General features: G+C 39.3%; 1 protein-coding gene across 9 annotated transcripts in view; it reads left to right on the forward strand.

Moving 5' to 3' along the window:
* DGKB (diacylglycerol kinase beta) overlaps window positions 1–26,275 on the forward strand; it is a 1,123,143-nt gene that overhangs the window by 457,737 nt on the left and 639,131 nt on the right. For all 9 annotated transcript variants that reach the window (XM_086397581.1, XM_086397582.1, XM_086397586.1 and 6 more), the window contains one exon: window positions 7,931–8,084. In XM_086397581.1, coding sequence (XP_086253707.1) covers window positions 7,931–8,084 — 154 coding nt within the window. The remainder of the gene's footprint in view (window positions 1–7,930; window positions 8,085–26,275) is intronic.

A 26,275-nucleotide genomic window follows, 5' to 3' on the forward strand; every position in this document is an offset into this window, starting at 1 on the left:
TAGCAGGGAACAAGAGATACTTGTAATTCTGCCTGTATACATACCTGTGTTAAGAGACTCATTTGGGAATTTTTAAAAATTAATTTATTTTTTTCATTGAAGGATAATTGCTTTACAAAATTTTGTTATTTTATCTCAGACATCAACATGAATCAGCTATAGGTGTACATATATCTGTTCCCTCTTGAACCTCCTTCCCATCTCCCTCCATGAAGATGCAAGTATGCAATCCTTAAAAACTTTAGATGCATGGTTATTCGCAAAATCTTTATTCTGTTTTATTTTTCGAGGAGAAATACCTTTTAGAGCATTTGGCGTGTGGTTCAGTAATAACTCACACCAGTTCTAGTGACAACACTGAAGCATAGACAGGACAGCGTCCTACGAGATGAAGGTGGAGTCGATTTTTAAAAAATGCTACAAATGAACTTGTCCACAAAGCAGAAATAGAGTCACAGATGTAGAAAAGAAATTCATGGTTAAGGGGGTTAGAGGAGGAGGGATAAGTTGGAACGTTGGGATTGACATGTATTTATATATATATGCTATGTATAAAAGCGATAACTAATGAGAAGCTACTGTATAGCACAGGGAACTCTGCTCAATACTCTGCAATGGTCTATATGGGAAAAGAATCTAAAAAGAGTGTTTATATGTATATGCATAACTGATTCACCTTGCTATACACCTGAAACTAACACAACTTTGTAAATCAACTATACTCCAGTAAAAATTTTATAAAAGAGTAGATGTCAGCCGAAGTACAAACTTTAGTTGGATACAGACTCTTGATCACAAGATATACTGAAAATCACAGTAAAAGTAACCCGCTTAAAATTTTTCTAATCTATTATGTGCATTTCATAATTACTAAAATAATTTGGAGTATCATTGTTGGTTGTTCTTGCCATTTGCCATCTCTTACTGAAAACCCCATGTCTATTTTTCTCTGTGAGACTTAATAGATGTTAGTTTTAAGTAAAGACTGGTGCAGTTAATAAATTATGCACTTCTGAGGTAGTGAAGATAATTCCATTTGCCAAAACTAAGTTTTAAATATCCAATGTGAAATTCACACTTTTCCATTAAAGTTTCTCTTTAATGGAAGTTCCTCCATGGCAGTGTAGGAGACTATCAAGGAGTGCTCTGAAATCTGAAGTAATGTACAGTCTATTGCAGAATCAACTTCAGTACTGCTGCTGCTGCTGCTAAGTCGCTTCAGTCGTGTCCGAATCTGTGTGACCCTATAGACGGCAGCCCACCAGGCTCCCCCGTCCCTGGGATTCTCCAGGCAAGAACACTGGAGTGGTTTGCCATTTCCTTCTCCAATGCATGAAAGTGAAAAGTGAAAGGGAAGTCGCTCAGTTGTGTTTGACTCTTCATGACCCCATGGACTGCAGCCCACCAGGCTCCTCTGTCCATGGGATTTTCCAGGCAATGGAGTGGGGTGCCATTGCCTTCTGACAAGCATAAGCAATGAGACATTTAAAATGTAGATTTTCTTTTCTGAAAATATTTTAATATCAAAATTATGTATTTAGAATCTCAGAAAGTTAGCCATACTACATATTAATGTATATGTTTTGGTTCAGTAACCTTTACATCAGTGTTTGATTTAACATAATTAGTTAATGATATAAATGTTATAAATTTACATATAATAATACAAACTAGGAAAATTGACATGGAAATGGTCAAAGAATTACTTTCACCATTTAATTTAAGTTACTGACTAACTTAAGTTACTGACTAACTTAAATTACTGCCTACCTCATTGAGTTCTTTCGCTCGATAGCCAGCAGTATTGTATACATAGTAGGCATTCAGTGAACACTTAATGATAAATGAATTGAAGTAATTTCTTTCTTAATAGTTTTAGCTACTTAATCTTTGATACTTCAGTGATTCATTTTTGTCTTTTAAAGATCACCTATTAATCAGCTGTGTATGCAAGCTCATTAGCAATTGTGAAAATTGGACTTTTTGTCTGATATAAATGTTATAAGATCCTGTTATATAAAATGATCCTATTATTATTAGTCTTACTATCCTATTGTGATCATGAAAGTGTTAGTTACTCAGTCATGTCCAACTCTCTGTGACCCCATGGACTGTAACCCACCAAGCTCCTCTGTCCATAGAATTCTCCAGGCAAGAATACTGGAATAGGTAGCCATTACCTTCTCCAGAGGCTTTTCTGGACCCAGGGATGGAACCTGGGTCTCCTGCATTGCAGGCAGATTCTTTACCATCTGAGCCACCAGGGAAGCCCTATTATGATGATATGATCCTGTTAAAATATGTTAGATCACATGATTTCCTGCTGCAACCCTCCAATAACTGTTGCTCTCACTCGACTTTAAAGCCATAATGGTTTATTTTTAAAATTTATTTATTTTTATTTACTTATTTATTTGGCTGTGCCAAGCTTAGTTGTGGCTTGTGTAATCTTAGTTCCCTGACCAGGGTTTGAACATGGGCCCTCTCATTGGGAGTGTAGAGTCCTAACCACTGGACACCAGGAAAGTCTCACCATAGCACTGTATTGATGGTCTAAAATGTTTTTTACAGAGTCTGCCCCCATATACACACCACCAAAGATCCTGTCCTTTACCTCCTGTCTGTAATTCTAGTCCGTCCTCAATCCTGCTCTAGTCTCTTGCTTTTCTTCAGTACCTCTTATAGAAAATCCTCTAAAACAAGAACATCTTAATGCCTCAGGACATTTGCACCACCGGTTTTTATCTCTCTGGAATGTTCTTTCTCCAAATATGTGTGAAGCTTGCTCCCTCATCTCATTTCAGTCTTTATTCAAAGAACAGATTCTCATTTCCTAATCATCAGGTTTAAAACTACAAGCACCACCCCCAATATACAAATATCTTCCTTCTTTATTTCTTATACAACATTTAATTGGGCTACCTGGTGGTAGCACTAGTGGTGAAGAATCCACCTGCAATGCAGGAAAAGCGGGAGATGTGGGTTTGATCCATGGATGGGAAGATCCCCAGGAGAGAGGGCAGTGGCAACCCACTCCAATATTCTTACCTAGAGAATCCCACAGACAGAGAAGCACGGTGAGCTACAATCCATAGGATCACAAAGAGTTAGATATGACTTAGCACATATGTACACACTACTTAATACCTTCAAACACTATACATTTAAGCTATTATTTTTTTTCTTATTCCTTTTATTAGAAGATAAGCCCCCTGATGGAAGGATTTTGCATTTATCAGTAACATTTTTACCCCATGACCTAGAACAGAGCCCAGTACAAAGTGGATATATGCATAATGTACATTTGCTGAATATGAGAAAATCTTCATCCTGAATCTGCCAAAATAAATTAATGATAGAGTGACGACATTTATTTTCATTCACTTTGAATCTACTTGGATGAATACTAGAGTTATTTCTTTAGTATTAGCAGGAATTTAAACATCAAGAATCCAGATGGTCAGATAGAATAATGAAAGGCACATAGAAATGTGTTTTGAATTTGTGCCAACTTGGCAGCAAGCTCTGAGCAGCTTCCCGAGTTTGTGTTCTTTAGAGATTCTACCTCCCTAAATAGTCTGTGGCCGCTCCGTCAAGTTAAAAAAAAAATAATGAAAAAAAAAAAAAACAGTTTTCAAAATCTTAAATATAATTTGGATTGTGTGTCTCTGAACTTCCAGCCAATTTGATTTTTGAGAACTCATTTAGTTGTTTGATCCTACTTTTTGCGTGAGTGTTTCATTTCTATTGCTATGCATATAAATGATTTCATTCTATTTAAAGGTCACGATCTTCAGAAACCAATGCTAATGCTGCTACATGACAGCAGTAGAAAATAAGAGATGTAAATTTGGAAATATTCTGCTAAATCGTGAGATAAAAATGTACAGATTGAGGATAGTATCAATGTATGGAAGTGTTAATATTCTGGAAAACACAAAATTTTAGAGAAGATTGGAAGATCTTTTGCTAATGAGAAGTAAATGACTTAACCAGGAAAGGCATTGAAGATTAATTCCTTAATGAACATGAAACACTGAAGCAGCTGCCTTTTGGCTTTGAAGAAGTTTGGGTTTTACAACATTGTAAGCTGTGTGTATGGAGAAGGCGATGGCATCCCACTCCAGTACTCTTGCCTGGAGAATCCCACGGATGGAGGAGCCTGGTGGGCTGCAGTCCGTGGGGTCTCGAAGCGTCGGACACGACTGAGCGACTTCACTTTCACTTTTCACTTTCATGCATTGGAGAAGGAAATGGCAGCCCACTCCAGTGTTCTTGACTGGAGAATCCCAGGAACGGGGGAGCCTGGTGGGCTGCCGTCTATGGGGTCGCGCAGAGTAGGATACGACTGAAGCGACTTAGCAGTAGCAGCAGCAGCAGCAGCAGGAGCAAGCTGTGTGTAATGACAGGAAATGTAAGAGAAAGGAAGTTTGCTCCTACCAACACTGTAAAGAAGCTAGAGGAAGAAGCTGACATCATCACTAAAACTTCAGTCATAAATAGGATGACATCATCTTGTGGAAATCATTTAAGAGCTAAGGAAATTTTTATTCTATTCTTATGTCTATGAAAGGCTTTTAGTTATTTTAAAGTAAGTTAATCTCTTTTTAAAGGCTTGCTTTCTGAAGGCAGTCATTTGCCAATGTTGCCTGACCCAGAACAATTACAGCACAGTATCTAAGACACAAAAACTCTGGGTTAAATTTGGAAAAATGCAATGAATTTTCTAATTTTCTGAATCAATAGACTAGGGCAAATTAAGGTTATAAAAGTCTAACTTCAAATCAGTGCTTCTTTTTATTTATTCCCTTTCCTTTTTTAAACTATTTTATTTCTTTTACATCCTTTATGCTCAAAGGTACATTAAGTGCTTTACATCAATTTATTATTATGTTGAGGCAGCACTGCTGAATGGTTCATCTTATATGGAGGAAATCAAGGTTTCGAGGTGTCAGATAATAAAAACAAGCTATTTTTTTGCTTGCTGAGCATGGGAGAGCTACAACCCTGGAGCAAGTTCAAAAAAGTTTTCCTGAGACCTGAAAAAAAAAGCATCAAGGAGAAATGTATTCCTTATTAAGAGAGATGTCATACATTAAGTTCACTTTTTTTTTTTTTCTTTTGGACTGGCTATTTTCCTGGTTTTCATCATTAAATCACAAGCACCGATTTCAAGGTTGTTCTATGTGGGTGATATAGGGCTCTATAAAGGGCATAAACACACTTGGGATGAGGCAGAGTTTTCCTTAAAAGAGCAGATGCATGTCTTGCCCCAAATCACTCAGGTGGTGAGTGGAGGTATTGGAATATGAAACAAAACTGTTTTGTTCTGAAGTCCTGGTTGTTGTTTTTGTTGGTTGGCTGTTGTTGTTTTCCTGTGTTAAACCCTTGACTTGAAAGACTTCTGTTTTAAAATAGAATCTTACTGTAAAGGAAGACCCAGAGGAAAAAATTCAGTAATTATAGTCCTTTGTTCAGATTTAATTACCAGATTTCTCAAAAGCAAAAACAAGGGAAAAGCCAATAACAAACAAACAAAAATGCCCAACAACAAAGAAAAGTGGACCATGTAATGATCTATTAAATGCAAATGGAAACATTTATGTTGATGTGGTTTAAGGTTCATTCTTCCAGTATTGTTGGGAATTTTTCCTAACAAACTAAGAGATTGTTAATATAGATGAAGAGCTTGAGTCACAGAGAGAGATGAATAAATTGCCCACTGTCACACAGCTGGATAGTGTTGGGTCAAGAGTTGATCCAAGGAGTCTGACTTCAAGACCATACTTCTATCATCTGTTTTCAAACATAATGCTGACTTACCAAGGGGTACAGAGTGAAGAAATACTATAAGTAACTTTGATTTTAATCATGATACTTGTGAATATGTTTATCACACAAATTTCCTATAACTTTTTGAATTAACTCCTGGTTCCCTTCTTCACTCATTGTAGCAAATGCTTTCTGAAAGTACTTCAGCTGATTGATGCTATTCTTTATATATTCATGTTATTCATAGATTTTAGTTTTGTGGTTCAGTCTGCTTGTAGTCTGCAGTCCATGGGTCACCAAGAGTCGGACACAACTGAGAGACTGAACTGAACTACTAGTTGAATTTGTAATATTCTGTGGTGGTGATGATTCATTGAACATGGAAAGAAATGAAGTCTTTTTACCACCACCAATATAGAACCAACTATATATATATATAAAAGAAGGAAATGGCAACCCACTCCAGTGTTGTTGCCTGGAGAATTGCATGAGCAGAGGAGGCTGGCAGGCTACAGTCCATGGGATTGCACAAGTCAGACACGACTTAGCAACTAAACCACCACTGCCATATATATATATATACTTAGACACATATATATGTATAAATATTTGAAGTGCCCTACTGAGAATGGATAAGCAAAACAAGACTTAATTAAAAATGTCAGATTAAGTTGCAGACAGGATCTTAGAATCATTAATAAAATACATTTTTTTTATATTGGCTTGAGATAATATTAGGTACAAAAGCATACACAGTATATGTAGTTAAATGTTATACGATCTAATCTGCAAAAATTTACTTTCTCATATTGATATCCTTATATGTCTTATTCCATTTTTGGTTTATTCAAAATAGTACACTGATAAAATTGGTCATTCTCTACCACCATACCCCAATATTTTTATGTAAGAAAAAATAAGCTTTTTGTATCCAAAATTTGCAGTTTATTGAATTAAGTTTATTCTCATCTGCCAGGAGTTTGAAAAAAATTGGGAGCATTAATCTGCCAAGTTTTGTTTTTGCCTTATTTTTAGTTTCATTTCCATTATATTGAACTAATTGGTAAGGGGGAAAAAAAAAAAAAGTACCTTTCCAGGGCTTCCTATGAGGCCTATAGCACTTGCAGTCCTTTGATCTGGACAGATGTGGCTTCATCTCAGTTTCTTATCTGTGGGTCTCCTAGTCCCTTCAAGTGGCCTAGTAGGTAGTACCCTACACAACTCCAGGAGTCTTCTCTTCCATGAAGTCTACATCTGTTTCCCAGGCAACATTTATGCACTAGTGTCCGGGCAGTGGCAAGCCCAGGGAATACCATTGTCCTGTCTTGGCCCTAAAGTACCTACAGCCTTGTTCTCAGTTTCCCAGGCAGGAGTCAGATCTTGGCCCACTGTTCACATCTGCTTGGAGAAAGCAAGCTCTCTCAGTCAGTCCTGTGAAATTCTCCTGTGAACTTGAGAATAGAAGGTAGCTCCCATCACCATTTCCCCAAGTGGACATGGAGATTCTCAGTGTAGCAATGGATCTTTGTGTGCAAATGTCAGCTCTTTTATAGCTCTGCACTAAGAGTGGGCGGAGATCTTGAAGTAGATTTCTTTGACAATTGCCTAGGAAGATTTAGAATTTCACTTTAAGATTTTATATCCATTGGTCTTGGTGTTAAGGTAAAACTTTCACGTTAACCACTTTCTCCAGTGGTTCAAAACAGTGTTTATTATTAGAGACAAAGAAAGGAGGCAAGAGGGATAACTTTGTGTATTCATGCTGTGTTCTTGATTCTGCATCAGCACCTTCAGGTAGTTGTCTGATTTAATCATCATAACTCCATGGAATTGTGAATATTCTCCCCAGTTTACAGAGGAGGAAATTAACTTTCTAAGAGTAAAGTTTTTAAGGCCATACAGACACTGTGGAAATAGGGATGCCCGACTGGAAAGCTCCTGTTTTTCTTGCTCCGTTGCTGCAGGTAAGATATCGAAATCTAATCACCTGTGTCAGCGTAGGGCTGCCTGGTTTGTTTCTCAAAGAGTTACCTTCCTTTTGTAGACTTGGATGTAAGAATGTTTGAGATCATTTCTCCTGCTAATGCTCTTGAACATTGCAAACAATCTTAACATTGGCTGAGTCTTAAAATATATACTTAAATTTTTTTCTTTTCAGACAATAGATTTTGAAGGTTTCAAGCTATTTATGAAGACATTCCTGGAAGCCGAGCTTCCTGATGATTTCACAACACACCTTTTCATGTCATTTAGCAACAAGTTTCCTCATTCTAGTCCAATGGTAAAAAGTAAGCCTGCTCTCCTCTCAAGTGGTAAGTCTAAGTATTTACTAAAAATCTATATAATGCAAAAACCTCAAAGGGAAATGTCAGTATAAGTTCTCTATAAGATGAGATGATTTGCTTAGAAATTACCTTTGTTGCAGGATTTATCTTTTCAAACTAAGATTGTGTAACTAAACATTAGAGAAAATATACTTTATCACTATACATCACTTGTCATTACAGTGTCTTAGAAGTCTATGTTTTAGGTAATAATTTTAAGAGATACTTCCATAAAATTTAACAAAGTGCTCTTTTTTTTAAATTTTATTTAATTTAACTTTACAATATTGTATTGGTTTTGCCATATATCAAAATGAATCTGCCACAGGTATACATGTGTTCCCCATCCTGAATCCTCCTCCCTCCTCCCTCCCCATACCATCCCTCTGGGTCATCCCAGTGCACCAGCCCCAAGCATCCAGTATCATGCATCGAACCTGGACTGGTGACTCGTTTCATATATGATATTATACATATTTTAATGCCATTCTCCCAAATCATCCCACCCTCTCCCTCTCCCACAGAGTCCAAAAGACTGTTCTATACATCAGTGTCTCTTTTGCTATCTCGTAAACAGGGTTATTGTTACCATCTTTCTAAATTCCATATATATGCGTTAGTATACTGTATTGGTGTTTTTCTTTCTGGCTTAACTCACTCTGTATAATAGGCTCCAGTTTCATCCACCTCATTAGAACTGATTCAAATGTATTCCTTTTAATGGCTGAGTAATACTCCATTGTGTATATGTACCACAGCTTTCTTATCCATTCATCTGCTGATGGACATCTAGGTTGCTTCTGTGTCCTGGCTATTATAAACAGTGCTGCGATGAACACGTGTCTCTTTCAATTCTGGTTTCCTCAGTGTGTATGCCCAGCAGTGGGATTGCTGGATCATAAGGCATAAGGCAGTTTTTTAAGAAATCTCCACACTGTTCTCCATAGTGGCTGTAGTAGTTCGCATTCCCACCAACAGTGTAAGAGGGTTCCCTTTTCTCCACAGCCTTTCCAGCATTTATTGTTTGTAGATTTTTGGATCGCAGCCATTCTGACTGGCGTGAAAGTGCTCTTTTAAATGACTGGAAAATATATAATATATATCATACACCATGTATCATGTATCAGTAGTCACAAGGCAGTTATGTCTGAAAACATAGTATTTAATATTACTTGTTCAAATTACCGGTATTCTTTCACATTTTTAGATTTGTAACCTCAGAGTATTACTTTTCCTCTTAGATACTTAATTCAATTTTGTCACCACAGAGATTTTAGTTTTCTTATTAGGTGTAGGTTTTAATCCATTACTACTTGTCAATAAATGTGTCACTCTCCACAAAGTCAGGAAAACAGAAATCTCACTATGTTACTTTAGGGAATATGAAATAGGAAACAGGTAAAACAGCACTGGAGAGTTTGAAAAGCAAAGATGAACACTGAGGCATGCGGCAGTACAACCACAGGAAGCATATTCCTCCCCCAGGTTGGAGTCATCAAAACCTAGAAGCTAGGAAGGAGAACCTCTTGGAGCTGGAAGGCAGAGTTTGAAGGTGGGGGATTTTGCCTGGCAGATGTGAACCATCAGACTCCTGTGCAGAGGATCCTATCTGACAGGCTCTGGTAGCTCAGGAACTCAGGGAGGAGCCCACAGCCCTGGAAGTCAGACCTCTTTCAACATCACCATGGTCTCTGCAGGACTGAATGGCAGGCTGTAAGCTGTAGACTAGAGGCCAGTTGCTGCTGGAACCAGGTTCTGTGAGAGTGACATGTTGGAGAGATCTAAGAGGAAGTGGAGGTAGAATGGCAGGAACCAAGCCCTTCTCTCTCCTCCCTTCTCAGGTCTCTTTCATGCCCTCTCTGAACCCAGCCAGTTTCCATCAGTCAATGGAGAAATGTAATCTTCAGCAGTATGTCTCAAACTCTTATCTAGGACTCTTTAAGGCTTCTGAAAAATCCTTCAGTTCAGTTCAATCACTCAGTCGTGTCCGACTCTTTGTAACCCCGTGAATCACAGCACACCAGGCCTCCCTGCTGCTGCTACTGCTGCTAAGTCACTATAGTCGTGTCTGACTCTGTGCGATCCCATAGATGGCAGCCAACCAGGGTCCCCCATCCCTGGGATTCTCCAGGCAAGAACACTGGAGTGGGTTGCCATTTCCTTCTCCAATGCATGAAAGTGAAAAGTGAAAGTGAAGTCGCTCAGTCACCTCCGACTCTTAGCGACCACATAGACTGCAGCCTACCAGGCTCCTCCACCCATGGGATTTTCCAGGCAAGAGTACTGAAGTGGGGTGCCATTGCCTTCTCTGGCCAGGCCTCCCTATCAATCACCAACTCCCGGAGTTTACCCAAACTTATGTGCATCGAGTCAGTGATGCCATCCAGCCATCTCATCCTCTGTCGTTCCCTTTTCCTCCTCCCCACAATCTCTCCCAGCATCACAGTCTTTTCCAATTAGTCAACTCTTTGCATGAGGTGGCCAAAGTATTAGAGTTTCAGCTTCAGCATCAGTCCTTCCAATGAGCACACAGGACTGGTCTCCTTGAGGGTGGATGGATTGGATCTCCTTGCAGTCCAAGGGACTCTCAAGAGTCTTCTCCAACACCACAGTTCAAAAGCATCAATTCTTTGGCGCTCAGCTTTCTTCACAGTCCAACTCTCATATCCATACATGACCACTGGAAAAACCATAGCCTTGATTAGACGGACCTTTGTTGGCAAAGTAAAGTCTCTGCTTTTGAATATGCTATCTAGGTTGATCATAACTTTCCTTCCAAGGAGTGTCTTTTAATTTCATGGCTGCAGTCACCATCTGCAGTGATTTTGGAGCCCCCCAAAAATAAATTCTGACACTGTTTCCCTATCTATTTCCCATGAAGTGATGGGACCAGATGCTATGATCTTAGTTTTCTGAATGTTGAGCTTTAAGCCAACTTTTTCACTCTCCTCTTTCACTTTCATCAAGAGGCTTTCTAGTTCCTCTTCACTTTCTGCCATAAGGGTGGTGTCATCTGCATATCTGAGGTTATTGATATTTCTCCTGGCAATCTTGATTCCAGCTTGTGTTTCTTCCAGCCCAGCATTTCTCATGATGTACTCTGCATATAAGTTAAATGAGCAGGGTAACAATATCCAGCCTTGACGTACTCCTTTTCCTATTTGGAACCAGTCTGTTGTTCCATGTCCAGTTCTAACTGTTGCTTCCTGACCTGCATATAGGTTTCTCAAGAGGCAGGTCAGGTGGTCTGGTGTGCCCATCTCTTTCAGAATTTTCCACAGTTTATTGTCATCCACACAGTCAAAGGCTTTGGCATAGTCAATAAAGCAGAAATAGATGTTTTTCTGGAACTCTCTTGCTTTTTCTATGATCCAGCGGATGTTGGCAATTTGATCTCTGGTTCCTCTGCCTTTTCTAAAACCAGCTTGAACATCAGGAAGTTCATGGTTCACATATTGCTGAAGCCTGGCTTGGAGAATTTTGAGCATTACTTTACTAGAGTGTGAGATGAGTGCAATTGTGTGGTAGTCTGAGCATTCTTTGGCATTGCCTTTCTTTGGGATTGGAATGAAAATTGACCTTTTCCAGTCCTGTGGCCACTGCTGAGTTTTCCAAATTTGCTGGCCTATTGAGTGCAGCACTTTCACAGCATCATCTTTCAGGATTTGAAATAGCTCAACGGGAATTCCATAACCTCCACTAGCTCTGTTCGTAGTGATGCTTTCTAAGGCCCACTTGACTTCACATTCCAGAATGTTTGGCTGTAGGTCAGTGATCACACCATAAATCCTTACAGACCCCGAAACAGTTTTGTTTATACGTGTGATATTTATTTCTGTTTGTCATATTAAAGATGACACATTCTATAAATGATAATGATCAACCCCCTGTTGTTCAGTCACTGAGTCGTGTTCGACTCTTTGTGACCCCATGGATTGCAGCACGCCAGGCTTCCCTGACCTTCACCATCTCCTGGAGATTGCTCAAACTCATATCCATTGCAGTGGTGAGGCCATCCAACCATTTGATCATCTATTGTACCCTTCTCTTCCTGCCTTCAATGTTTCCCAGCATCAGGTTTTTTTCCAGTGAGTCAGTTCTTCGCATCAGATGGCTAAACTACTGGAGTTTCAGTTTCAGCATCAGTCCTTCCAATGAACATTCAGGACTGATTTCCTTTAGGATTGACTAGTTTGATCTCCTTGCAGTCCAAGGGACTCTCAAGAGTCTTCTCCAATACCACAGTTCAAAAGCATCAGTTCTTCAGTGCTCAGCCTCCTTTATGGTCCACCTCTCACATCCATACATGACTACTGGAAAAACTATAGTTTTGACGAGATGGACCTTTGTTGGCGAAGTAATGTCGCTGCTTTTAACATGCTGTCTAGGTTTGTCATAGCTTTTCTTCCAAGGAGCAAGTGTGTTTTAATTTCATGGCTACAGTCATTTTCTAAGTGATTTTATAGCCCCAAAATAGAGTCTTTCACTGTTTGCACTGTTTCCCCATAGACTTGCCATGTAGTGATGGGACCAGAGGTCATGATCTTAGTTTTTTGAATGTTGAGTTTTAAGCCAGATTTTTCACTCTCCTCTTTGATCTTCACCAAGAGAGTCTTTATTCCTCTTTGCTTTCTGCCGTAAGGGTGGTGTCATCTGTGTATCTTAGGTTATTGATATTTCTCCCAGCAATCTTGATTCCAGCTTGTGCTTCATCCATCCAAGCATTTTTCATGATGTACTCTGCATATAAGTTAAATAAGCACGATGACAATACACAGCCTTGATGTCCCCAATTTGGAACCTGTCTGTAGTTCCATGTTTGGTTCTAATTGTTGCTTCTTTACCTGCATACAGGTTTCTCAGAAGGCCAGTAAGGTCATCTAGTATTTCTATCTCTTCAAGAATTTTCTACAGTTTGTTGTGATCCACACAGTCAAAGGCTTTAGCATAGTCAACGATGCAGAAATAGGCTTTTTTTCTGGAATTCTCTTGCTTTTTCTAGGGTCCACGGATGTTGGCAACTTGATCTCTGGTTCTTCTGCCTTTTCTAAATCCAGCTTGAACATCTTGGAGTTCTCAGTTAATGTACTGTTGAAGCCTAGCTTGAAGAATTTTGAGTATTACTTTGCTGGTGTATGAGATGAGTGCAATTGTGTAGTAGTTTGACATTTTTTGGCATTGCCTTTCTTTGGAATTGGAATGAAAACCAACCTTTTCCAGACCTGTGGCCACTGCTGAGTTTTCCTAATTTGTTGGCATATTGAGTGCAGCACTTTCACAGCATCATCTTCTAGACTTTGAAACAGCTCGGCTCGAATTCCATCCCCTCTACTTGCTTTGTTTGTAGTGATGCTTCCTAAGGCATACTTCACTTTGCACTCCAGGCTGTCTGGTTTTAGGTGAGTGATCACGCCATCTTGGGTATCAGGGTCATTAAGATCTCTTTTGTATAGCTTCTGCTTCTGTTAAGTCCATATCATTTCTGTGTTTATTGTGTCCATTTTTGAATGAAATATTCCCTTGGATAAACCCCTTAGATGTTGACAACAATATTATCTTTATGAAAAATGATTATTTTCAAACTAAAAATGAAAAGGTGTACATTATATTACATTGTTACAAATGACTAATGTCCAGCTACATAGAAGACAGCTGAGTAACCACATTTGCTTCTGTGTCGACATATATGTCATGTAACCCCTTGAAAAATCCACTGTACCCTCATGAGAAAATGAGAGTGAAAAAAACAAATGATAGCTCAGAAACCACACTTATACCATTTTGACCTTACAAATCCCCTGAGAGAGACTCATCTATCCCATGGGAGCCACAGGTCTAGAGACTTCCTGCCCTGACATTACAATGTAGAATATCAAAGTGTGAGTAAAGAAGTGAGGGGAATTTTACTAGCTAGCACTCTAATAAATAAAAAGTTTAAAGCATGTAATTAAGAAATAGGTGATTGAGTCATAAACCAAAATTGAGCAATCTGATGAAGAGTCCACACTGTTAAGTCTTATGCTGTACTCCTTCCCTTTCTGTTAAAGAAGTCATATATTTTTCCTTGGGTAATTTTGTTGTTCCCTGCTTTTTAAAATAGATGTATACCTTTCATATGTGATATTTTGATCCCTTCAAAATATTAAACAATTAATATGCTTATAGCCTTTACCCATCAAATATTTTAGTTCCTCAAATATTCCCCATATCTCATGAATTGAGAGGACTCCCCACACTTGCTGATTCTCTGAGTGAAATTCATTTAGTTTATTCTGATGTATGGTTTCAGCTTACCAGTGTTCTGTGCTGCATATTTTTAAATGGTACAGATTCTTACTTGGATCTAGAGATTAAAACTTCTGTATTCTCTGTTTCCTTCTATAAATGGTTTGCACATTCAGACATAGCAAAGTTGTCCCTTATTTAAATTTACATGAGCAAGCAATACTGTCCTTGGGTTTTGAAAAAGAAGCGGGAACATTTTTTGATATGTTCTCTCTCTGAGTCAACAGATTCAGACTAATTGTGTCAGACTTGGAAGAAAGAGACAAGTTGAATTATTTTGGTAATTTCATAAGAAATTCAAGTCTCAAACCCTCTTTTCTTTAGATAGATATAGTAAGTGCTACATGTAAGATGCCAAATTTACAAGGAGTAGAGATCAAATGGGGTTTCAAAATAGGGAAAAAATAAGGACTAACAGCTTGTACTTCATTTGAGATAATCACACATTCTGCAAAGACCTACTTGAAAGGAATTATAAGGTAGGCTATGTAACTTTCATAGCACAAGAATGAATTAAACCATGATGCCTTTTCAAAGCATGGCCTCCAATTTTAAAACATAGGTGCATAGTGTCCTTGGTAGTACTCTTTCTCATCCTATGTACTTTTCAGGATTACCTTCAATAGTCTTTTTTTTCTGGGAAATAAAGAACACTGGATAATAATAAAATTTTCAAGATCTGGTGTAACCTTGACTCAGAAACATATATATATATATATATATATATATATATAAAATTCCTTGAGACTTAAAATAATCTAAGTTATCTACATAAGATGTATTCATGTTTGAAAAAAATCACAAATTATTATTGAATAATGAGGTGCTATAATCTGCTTTGTTGATCGCTCTGAGAGTTCATCTATTTCATCACCAGATTACCAGCAGGACTATGATAGCCGTTCTTGATTATATATAGACTGGATAATAAGGGCTTCTTAACTAGAAGACATACATTTTAAAAGGAAAAACTATTATTCTTGTTAATGAACAATGATCATGTATTTGGTAAAAGTAAAATACTTAGTTTTTATAGAATAAAATATTTTAAGATAAACATAAATAGGTTTAAGTGTTATGAGTGTGTAGGTAGTTGTGTTTGTTGAACTTGTAAAGCCTAATGATCCACCTTAAAGCTCAACATTCAGAAAACTAAGATCATGGCATCTGGTCCCATCACTTCATGGGAAATAGATGGGGAAACAGTGGAAACAGTGTCAGACTTTATTTTTTTTTGGCTCCAAAATCACTGCAGATGATGACTGCAGCCATGATATTAAAAGATGCTTACTCCGTGGAAGGAAAGTTATGAGCAACCTAGACAGCATATTCAAAAGCAGAGGCATTACTTTGCCAACAAAGGTCCATCTAGTCAAGGCTATGGTTTTTCCTGTGGTCATGTATGGATGTGAGAGTTGGACTGTAAAGAAAGCTGAGCGCCGAAGAATTGATGCTTTTGAACTGTGGTATTGGAGAAGACTCTTGAGAGTCCCTTGGACTGCAAAGAGATGCAACCAGTCCATCCTAAAGGAGATCAGCCCTGTGTGTTCTTTGGAAGGAATGAAGATGAGGCTGAAACTCAAATACTTTGGCCACCTCATGAGAAGAGTTGACTCATTGGAAAAGACTGTGATGCTGGGAGGGATTGGGGACAGGAGGAAAAGGGGATGACAGAGGATGAGATGGCTGGATGGCATCACCGACTCGATGGACATGAGTTTGAATGAACTCCGGGAGTTGGTGATGGACTGGGAGGCCTGGCATGCTGCGATTCATGGGGTTGCAAAGAGTTGGACATGACTGAGTGACTGAACTGAACTGAACTGAATGATCCACCTGGCGTTTCATGTAGCAGATGATATATTGCTTTGGAACATTTTGTTGCCCTTAAGTGCCTCTTATCACCTATTTAAATATATGATGATTATTAATTCTATTATTCCCATGTTGTGCTCTTAGTTTTTGAATGTATCTATGTACCATCTTTCCACCTTTCCCATAACCTCTCTGCTTAATTGTAAATGCCAAGTCCTTAATTCCAAATCTCTTTACTATTCCAGTGACACATTTCTCATTTTACCCTCTCTAGAATCTATCACTTGAACTATTGCCTTTACAAAATGGTTTTCTCATTTGGAATCCCTTTTTTTTTTCTTCCTTTCAAGAGGCTCACAAACTCTCAGTCATGGATCACTATTATGATCCCATATTTCAGTCCCTATGATTTGAGCACAGCATAACCAGAGAGAAATCTCATAAATACACAAATTTTTGCCACTATAAATTCCTAACACCAGATATTTTTTTTCTTTTATTTTTTGATTGGCATATAATTGCTTTACAAGGTTGTGTTGGTTTCTGCTGTACAACGACATGTATCAGTCATTAGTATACATGTATCCCTTCTCTTCTGAGCCTCCCTCCCAGTCTGCATCCCTCCCTCCCTCCAGGTCATCACAGAGCACAGAGCTGAGCTCCCTGTGCTGTACCACAGCTTCCTGCTGCTGCTGCTAAGTCGCTTCAGTCGTGTCCTACTCTGTGCAACCGCATAGACGGCAGACCACCAGGCTCCCCCGTCCCTGGGATTTTCCAGGCAAGAGTACTGGAGTGGGTTGCCATTGCGGTTCTCCACAGCTTCCTGCTAGCTATCTAATTTACTCATGGTGACTGAACACCCACGGGCTTCCCTGGTTGCTCAGTGATAAAGAATCTGCCTGCCAGTGTGAGATGGTTGTTCGATCCCTGGTTGGGGAAGATCCCTGGAGAAGGAAATGGCAACTCACTCCAGTATTCTTGCCTGGGAAATGCCCTGGACAGGGGAGCCTGATGGGCTACAATCCATTGCGTCTCAAAGATAATGGATACAGCTTAGCAACTAAAGAACAACAGGCTAACACCCAGTATTAACATGGTCTTAACACCTCTTCAGCTTAAAAAAAAAAAAAAAATCCCCTGAAAAGTATTTATTCTTGTTCCCGTCTCCTAGATCAGTTAAACTTTTGAAACCTCTTTTAGTTTATTCGTATCTTTCCCCTCTCTCTCAACAGATGACATTTTTTATTAACATCACACACACACACACACACACACACACATACACAACAGGCATTGTCTAACATAAAATGCCTCAGTTATTTCTCACACGATCCAAAACTCTTTATTACCCTTTTGGAGAATATATATTACTATATTCCAGTTGGAGCCCTTTGTCTGAGTGTTCCATAAGGAATCAAACTAATTGTATCTGAAATCTGCTTCTATGCCTATCATCTTTCTTGGTGAATGGAACCTGCATATTTATCAATTTCCCTACCTGAAAATCTTGGACTCTCCCTACCCTTCATTGCTTTTCTCCTCACGTTTAATTAATCGAAAAGTGCTCTCTGTTACTCGTCGTAACTTCTTCTCAAACGTTCTGCCAGTGTCATTTGACTCATCATTGTGTCATAGACTTTTAGTTAGCATGACTCCCAGCCAGGCCCTACCCTTCTGTGTGCAAAATGGTTTTTCTAACACAGCAGCCTGATAATATTATTTTGGGGTTCTGGCTTTCACTGTCACCTGGTGGAATGTTTTTTAAACCTTTATTTTCCAAGTAAACGTAAATCCTAGTTATTTAAAGTCAATTAAAGCTGAGTTCCTGGAGAAGGCAATGGCACCCCACTCCAGTACTCTTGCCTGGAAAATCCCATGGATGGAGGAGCCTGGTAGGCTGCAGTCCATGGGGTCGCTGAGAGTCGGACACGACTGAGCGACTTCCCTTTCACTTTTCACTTTCACGCATTGGATAAGGAAATGGCAACCCACTCCCGTGTTCTCGACTGGAGAATCCCAGGGACGGGGGAGCCTGGTGGGCTTCTGTCTATGGGGTCGCACAGAGTCGGACACGACTGTAGTGACTTAGCAGCAAAGCTGAGTTCTTTTGTTTGGGGATGGTACAGGAGAGGTCTAAGTACAGGGAAGTCCTAATCTTTCTGCCTCCCTCCTACCCCCTCATCACCCCCCGCTTCCCCAGGCTGGATACACCCCATCCTGAAGTGCCCTAGCTGAGCCTCCAGGGCCTGGGCAGGACAGTTAAGAAGGTGACAAAGTCTGAGTTTCATAGCATTAAGTCCATGCCATGGGCTTCCCAAGGGCTCAGCTGATAAAGAATCTACCTGCAATGCAGGAGACCTGGGTTCAATCCCTGGGTTCGGAAGATCCCCTGGAGAAGGGAAAGGCTACCCACTCCAATATTCTGGCCTGGAGGATTCCGTGGATTGTATAGTCCATGGGTTCGCAAAGTGAACACAATTGAATGACTTTCACTCCACTTCACTTCAAGCCCATGCCATGCAGCTTGCAGGAGGTTTCCCAGATGGCACTAGTGGTAAAGAACCATCTGCCAATGCAGGAGACCTAAGAGATACATGTGCTATCCCTGGGCTAGGAAGATCCCCTGGAGGAGGGCGTGGCAAGGCACTCGGTATTTTTGCCTGGAGAATTGCATGGACAGAGGAGCCTGGTGGGCGAAAGTCCATGGAGTTGCAAAGAGTTGGGCATGACTGAGCACACACGCATGCAGGCACATGCAGCTTGCATAGGCTGCCTCCAGCCCTCATTCTCTGTCTCCTTGCCCTATGCACCCAGATCCTTTTCATATCCAACTGTTAGCTGTGACTTAACATGTGCTTTGCTTACTCAGGACTCTGAACTTTTCTGCATGCTGTTTCCTCTGCCCTTATTTCACAGCAAACACAGTTCCTTCATGTCTCAGAGAGGGCTTCATTCTAATTCAAAAGGGTATGCTGTGTTCCGTATTAGGGATGCAGTGATGGGAGAGATGGGGTCCCTAGAGAATGCAGCTGGGAAGCACCGTGGGCACCCTTGTAAAAGTCCCACCATCTGCCACCTGCAGGATAGCTGGCATATCCCTGCCTATCTCCGGCTCCCACCTGTGACTGTTGTAGCACATGCATTCCTAGGAATAACCCATTTCAGCTAAATTGAGATAGCAATTCACTGTAATATTTGTGACATTTGTGACATTTGTAACATTTCTTTCTCTAAGAGTAGGCTAATTAGAAGAGGAGGTTGTATGGTTCATTAGATGCTTCAAACACTCATTCTGTATATTCCTGTTGGGTTCCCAGGGCCCAAAATATTAACTTTATAACAGTAAAGTGAAGTGAAGTGAAGTCGCTTAGTCGTCTCTGACTCTTTGCGATGCCATGGACTATAGCTCACCAGGCTTCTCCATCCATGGAATTTTCCAGGAATGAGTACTGAAGTGGATTGCCATTTCCTTCTCCAGGGGATCTTCCTGACCCAGAGATTGAACCTGGGTCTCCCACATTGCAAGCAGATGCTTTACCATCTGAGCCACCAGGGAATCTCCCTTATAACAGTAAAGGTTCTTTATTAGCCATCAGTTCAGTTTAGTTGCTCAGTTGTGTCCGACTCTTTGTGAACCTATGGACTGCAGCACGCCAGGCCTCCCTGTCCATCACCAACTCCTGGAGTTTACTCAAACTCATGCCCATTAAGTTGGTGATACCATCCAACTATCTCATCCTCTGTCGTCCCCTTCTCCTCCTACCCTCAAGCGTTCCCAACATCAGGGGTTTTTCAAATGAGTCAGCTCTTTGCATCAGGTGGCCAAAGTATTGGAGTTTCAGCTTCAACATCAGTCCTTCCAATGAACACCCAGGACTGATCTCCTTTGGAATGGACTGATTGGATCTCCTTGCAGTCCAAGGGACTTTCAAGAGTCTTCTCCAACACCACAGTTCAAAAGCATCAATTCTTCAGCGCTCAGCTTTCTTCACAGTCCAACTCTCACATCCATACATGGTCACTGGAAAAACCATAGCCTTGACTAGACGGACCTTTGTTGGCAAAGTAATGTCTCTGCTTTTTAATATGCTATCTAGGTTGGTCATGACTTTCCTTCCACAGAGTAAGCATCTTTTAATTTCATGGTTGCAATCATCATCTGCAGTGATTTTGGAGCCCCCCAAAATAAAGTCTGACACTATTTCCACTGTTTCCCCATCTATTTCCCATGAAGTGATGGGACCAGATGCCATGATCTTCGTTTTCTGAATGTTGAGCTTTAAGCCAGCTTTTTCACTCTCCTCTTTTACTTTCATCGAGAGGCTTTTTAGTTCCTCTTTCTGCCATAAAGGTGGTGTCGTCTGCCTATCTGAGGTTATTGATATTTCTCCTGGCAATCTTGATTCCAGCTTGTGTTTCTTCCAGTCCCGTGTTTCTCATGATGGACTCTGCATATAAGTTAAATAAGCAGGGTGACAATAGACAGCCTTGACGTACTCCTTTCCCTATTTGGAACCAGTCTGTTTTTCCATGTCCAGTTCTAACTGTTGCTTCCTGACCTGCATATAGGTTTCTCAAGAGGCAGGTCAGGTGATCCGGTATTCCCATCTCTTTCAGAATTTTCCACAGTTTATTGTCATCCACACAGGCAAAGGCTTTGGCATAGTCGATAAAGCAGAAGTAGATGTTTTTCTGGAACTCTGTTGCTTTTTCCACGATCCATCGGATGTTGACAATTTGATCTCTAGTTCCTCTGCCTTTTCTAAAACCAGCTTGATTAATTTACAGAGCCTCAAATCAATCATAGGTATGGTTTACTTTGTGATGTGTTCTAAAAATATTTAGTAGCAAGCTAGAAAATATGCCATGATATTAGGTATTTGTTTTTATGCGCTAGACCAGAAGCCCTATGAAAATGGGATTTTCATCTGTGTCGTTCAATATTTGATCTTCAGTGCCTAGAACCTAATTTTACATGAATAACACTAAAGGTCTTTAATATTTATTTAGTTTTGGGACTCCCTGGTGGCTCAGCAGTAATGAATCCACTTACCAATGCAAGAGACAGTTTTTTTTTTTTTTTTTGATCCCTCTGTTGGGAAGATCCCCTGAAGAAGGAAATGGCAACCCACTCCCGTATTCTTGCCTGGGAAATCCAGAGACCTTGCTGGGCTACAGTCCATGGGGTTGTAAAAGAGTCAAACATGACTAAGTGGCTAGCTAACAACAACATGCTTATAAAGAATATGCTAGTTGCATATCTATTAAACGAAAAGAAAAATCATTCATAATCCATTTCCCTATGAGAATGCAGGTAAAGATTTGGTAAATATGTATTTTTATGTGTGCATGCTTATACATGCAAGCCAGTGTATACAAAGTCTTCTCACAAACCTGTATTAAGTGGATGGCCCAAGGACTGATCTGAATGGAAGGTGAACATTTAAGAGCTCTCAGCTATGGCTAGGATCTCTAATTTCCTTCCAGAAGTTTATGAAATAATCAATGTAGTTACTCTCAAGAGTCTTGAAAACCAGAGTCTTAAAAGGTCATTTATTGAGAGGCAGGAGACAGATTTCACTGATTTGGTTTTTGCTCTCTAGCGCCGCAAAAGTATACTTAAAGCTTAAAATAATCCTGCATCAGGTTGCCTTTTAAATTGTCGGTGCACAACTAGTCTTTGTTTTCTTGAATGCAAAATGGAAATAATGTCTGACTTACTGGGTCGTGTGAGACTCAAAAATGTAATTTACATTAACAGTGCCAGCTATTACTGTTATTCACAAACAGGTCATTTTTCTATATTTCAGTTTGCAAATACAGAATAAAGATCAAATTCAGTGCAGTTTTTTCCCCCTTACAATATCATACACCCAGAAAGAATATATTAAAATTTAAAGAGTATTATTAGGGACTTCCCTGGTGTTACAGTGGATAAGAATCTGCCTGGCAGTGCAGGAGACATGGGTTCGATTCCTGGTCCAGGAGGGTCCCTTATGCCGTGGAGTGACTAAACCCATGGGCCCCAAATACTGAGCCAGAGCTCTGGAGCCTGAGAGCCACAACTGCTGAAGCCTTGTGGGCCCTAGAGCCCATGCTTCGCCAAAAAAGAAGTGCCACATGAGAAGCCTGTACACTGCAGCCAGAGAGTAGCCCCCACTCTCTTCAGCTAGAGAGAAGCCTGCATGCAGCAATGAAGAGCCAGCACAGCCAAATTAGTTAATGATTTAATTAAAAATAAAAAGTATTATGGAGATTTCATTTTGATGTGACAAATACAGGAATTTTGGTAACATGACTTTTCACATGTGATGGTTTAATTCCCACACTTAGAGTATATTTAGGGAACTGAGATTAATTCAACCAACTCTCAATACGCTGCCCGTGGACAATGTGTCGCCTGCACTGTGGTTGCCACGAGCTCAAGCTCAAAATTTAGCAATCAATTAAAACAATTCAGTTCTTTACTCAAATACCAGCCACGTCTCATGCCCTAAACAGCTGTGTGTGGTTAATAGCACTGTATTAAACAGTGCAATGTATAGAACATTTCTATCATTGCAGAATATTATACTGGTCAGGACTGATAGAAAAGTATTGTTTTTACTGCTTTTTGAAAAGAGCCTGAAGTTTGAAATAAGATGTGCTTGTATGCTCAGTCACTGAGTCGTGTCCGACTCTTTGTGACCCCTGGGATTGTAGCCCACCAGGCCCCTCTGTCCATGGGATTTTTGTAGGCAGAAATACCGGAGTGGATGGCCGTTTCCTTCTCCAGGTGGTCTTCCTGACTCAGGGACTGAACTCACATCTCCTGTGTCTTCTGCATTGGCCGGAAGATTCTTTACCACTGAGCCACATGAGAAGCCTCGATATGTGATTATACTATGTGATAAATTGCTTGAGAAGCCCGATAAATTTCTGCAAATTGAACCAGTATAAAAACTGGAAAAACCAAGTTACCAGAGTGTTTTCTTGCGTGATAACTTTAGAATTTTAATTTGTGTTATTAGTTTTGAATATTTCATTTTAATAGAGGAAGGGAAATAATGGAGATAACACTACTGTTTTCATTTTCTGTAATGCTAGTGTTTGAAGATAAATTAAACTGGAGCAGAGACGGTAATTGAACATGTACCAAGACAGATTTGCTAATAATTGAACCTTGAGACTGGAATTAAATGTATCTATTAGAACAGAACCATTAAAGTCATTTTTTCAAGAAATAGAGTATCCATATCAGAATACAATGAAAATAAGGTGTTTGAAGAATTTGTTGGTTATTAACAATATTCAATTTGACTAATGCTAATTGTTTTTGTACTTAAAACTTTGCAGAGAAGAATGTTTATATATATATATATGTATATATACATATATATAAAATCATCATAAAAGCAGAAAAATGCCATCAGAGTACAATTTAATTATTCCCAATAAAACTAATAGACTCTAATTGCCATGCTTATTTTCTACTTATTTTGTACTTGGTTGTACCTTGTAATATATGTTATATGTGTATAGCTATATATGGGTCTGCAGACATAAATGGCACGTGTGCAGGTGTATATACTTCAATTTTGTGGGGAAATATTTAAAGAAGCATAATCTTGGGCAAGTCAGAGAATGTGTGCATTTGGATGGCAATCACATGATCTTCAGGACTAAATATTGACCACTTAAGGCAAAACAAACACACCTTGCTTTTATACCTAGCTTCACATACAGTTCCAGTTGTGAACAGAAAGTTTCACCAGTGACTGGATGGGTTCAAATGGGCTTTGTTAAAGGAAAGTAGGCTTTTGAGCCTCTTCTTCAGAGGCTATTACTGCTAAAGAGAAGTGTAGGTTTCCATTTACCATCTCACTTCATGAGATGCTGTAGGCAGGAAACCAGGCTTGCCATGTTCATTTGCCATTTGCACAGTCTCCTGTGTTTTCTGTAGAACCCGTAGCACAGACGGCTTAAAAGGAAAAAGACTTTTCTTCAGGGAAGTGTACTTTCTGAGAGATGAGTAAGTACTGGGTAAGACCTACAGCCAAATTTAGGGACAGGAAAAAATTTTTTACAGGGTGGAGTACGGATGTAAAAATAACCTCTGTGAAGACAGATTGAGGCCCTATGACCTGTTTTCAAAATATTAAATAAAAAAATAAACATTTTCATCACATAAGAAAAAGTGGGCTGATCTAAGGGAGAAGGTTGGGGCAGGAACCATCCCAAGCTTTTTAATGCAATACCTTAAGGTTTAGTACTCCAGCTCTCTATATTTTTTTGTTGTTGTTGTAAAGTAATTGTGAAAAAGGCCTTTGACATTTTATTTGTTTTCTCTGATGCACCCTATAAATCTTTGCAAAAAGTATACATTTTACCTCTCAAGTTTAGCTGAAATAGGGCTTAAGGAAAATTAGAATTAGTTCTTCATTGTGTGTTGTCATATATGCCCATAATTTCTTTTTTAATAACTTTTCAGTTCTTTTATATGTGAAATTATGATGCAATTCAAGGCATCATAAAACTTTTAGTTTACAACATATCATGAATTGCAAATGGCAGATGGTCATTTTGTCAAGCAGAAGCAATCTTAGTAGAGTAGCATGTTTCTTGACCAAAAGTAGTATTAAATTTAAATTATACATTTATGTTCATGTTCAGTATGTACATGACATACAAGAAAGGCAAGCAGAAAACTGTGATACTCATGTTCTCCAAATTTTTTTGTTCAGTATTATGAAAACTGATACTGAGATACCATAACCTTAATTTTATAAATACAGATAATCATAAATGAAAAGATGTAAGTAAAAATGGATACTTTTTGTCTTTCTTCCAGATGAATGTGATGACACATGCTTTTTATTCTTTCTTATTTTGTGCTGAGTTGTAGTGTAAAATAATTAAATGTAACTTATTAAAGCATTTCACTGCCATAAAGGGGGGGCATGGAAGAGAGGATTAGCTCATCATACAGGATGAGTTAGGTCATAGTTTATCCAACCATAATTCAAGTGCTGTGTTCTCCAAGTCTGAAAGTTATGGCCATGTGAAGGATCAGTGCCAAAATGTCTTTTATCATAGACTGAGACTGCTTATTCCTACAGCTGGTGAGGCTTTAGATGGTTAGTTAGAAGTAGTCAGGTATTTTCTTTTTAAAGCTCAGAATTGTCTTCTATTCTCTGCCCTTGGTTTATAAAAGTGACCGTATTACTTTGCATTAGATATACAGTGACACTTTTGTCAAGGGGAGAAATCAACTTATAACATATGTATGTATATATATGTGTGTGTGTGTATCTTTTTCAATAACGGTGAACAGAAGTAGCATTAATGTGAAGCATAAAGGTATATTTGAAATAAGGCTTTGGTAAAAATGAAAGATATAAAGCACTGTTTTTCAAACTGTGGATTTGAAAACTGTGGCTCATAATGAATTCAACTTAAGGGATCTTTGACAAAAGAATTTTAAGAATGAAATAGAAGAGAATAGGTTAACAAAGGAAAGAAAATAATGGCACATGTAGGAAACCTACTAGTATATGTGTGTGTTTGTATTTGTGCTGGATTAAGATTTGATGCTTTTGAACTGTGGTGTTGGAGAAGACTCTTGAGAGTCCCTTGGACTGCAAGGAGATCCAACCAGTCCATTCTGAAGGAGATCAGCCCTGGGATTTCTTTGGAAGGAATGATGCTAAAGCTGAAACTCCAGTACTTTGGCCACCTTATGCAAAGAGTTGACTCATTGGAAAAGACTCTGATTCTGGGAAGGATTGGGGGCAGGAGGAGAAGGGGACGACAGAGGATGAGATGGCTGGATGGCATCACTGACTCGATGGATGTGAGTCTGAGTGAACTCTGGGAGTTGGTGATGGACAGGGAGGCCTGGTGTGCTGTGATTCATGGGGTCGCAAAGAGTTGGACACAACTGAGCGACTGAATTGAACTGAAGATGTAAATTGTTTTTCTTACTTTTTCTTCCTATTGGCCTTGAACAAAAATAGTCTGTAAGCTATTAATGTAGACTAAAGAGGACAAATTTGCTACTTATGAAACTCTAGCAATTAATTTCACTAAGGTTGTTTCTC

The sequence above is a fragment of the Bos grunniens genome, chromosome 4 (assembly GCF_055505025.1).
Source record: "Bos grunniens cultivar Pamir isolate PY7600 chromosome 4, Bosgru_T2T1.0, whole genome shotgun sequence".
Lineage (NCBI taxonomy): Eukaryota > Metazoa > Chordata > Mammalia > Artiodactyla > Bovidae > Bos > Bos grunniens.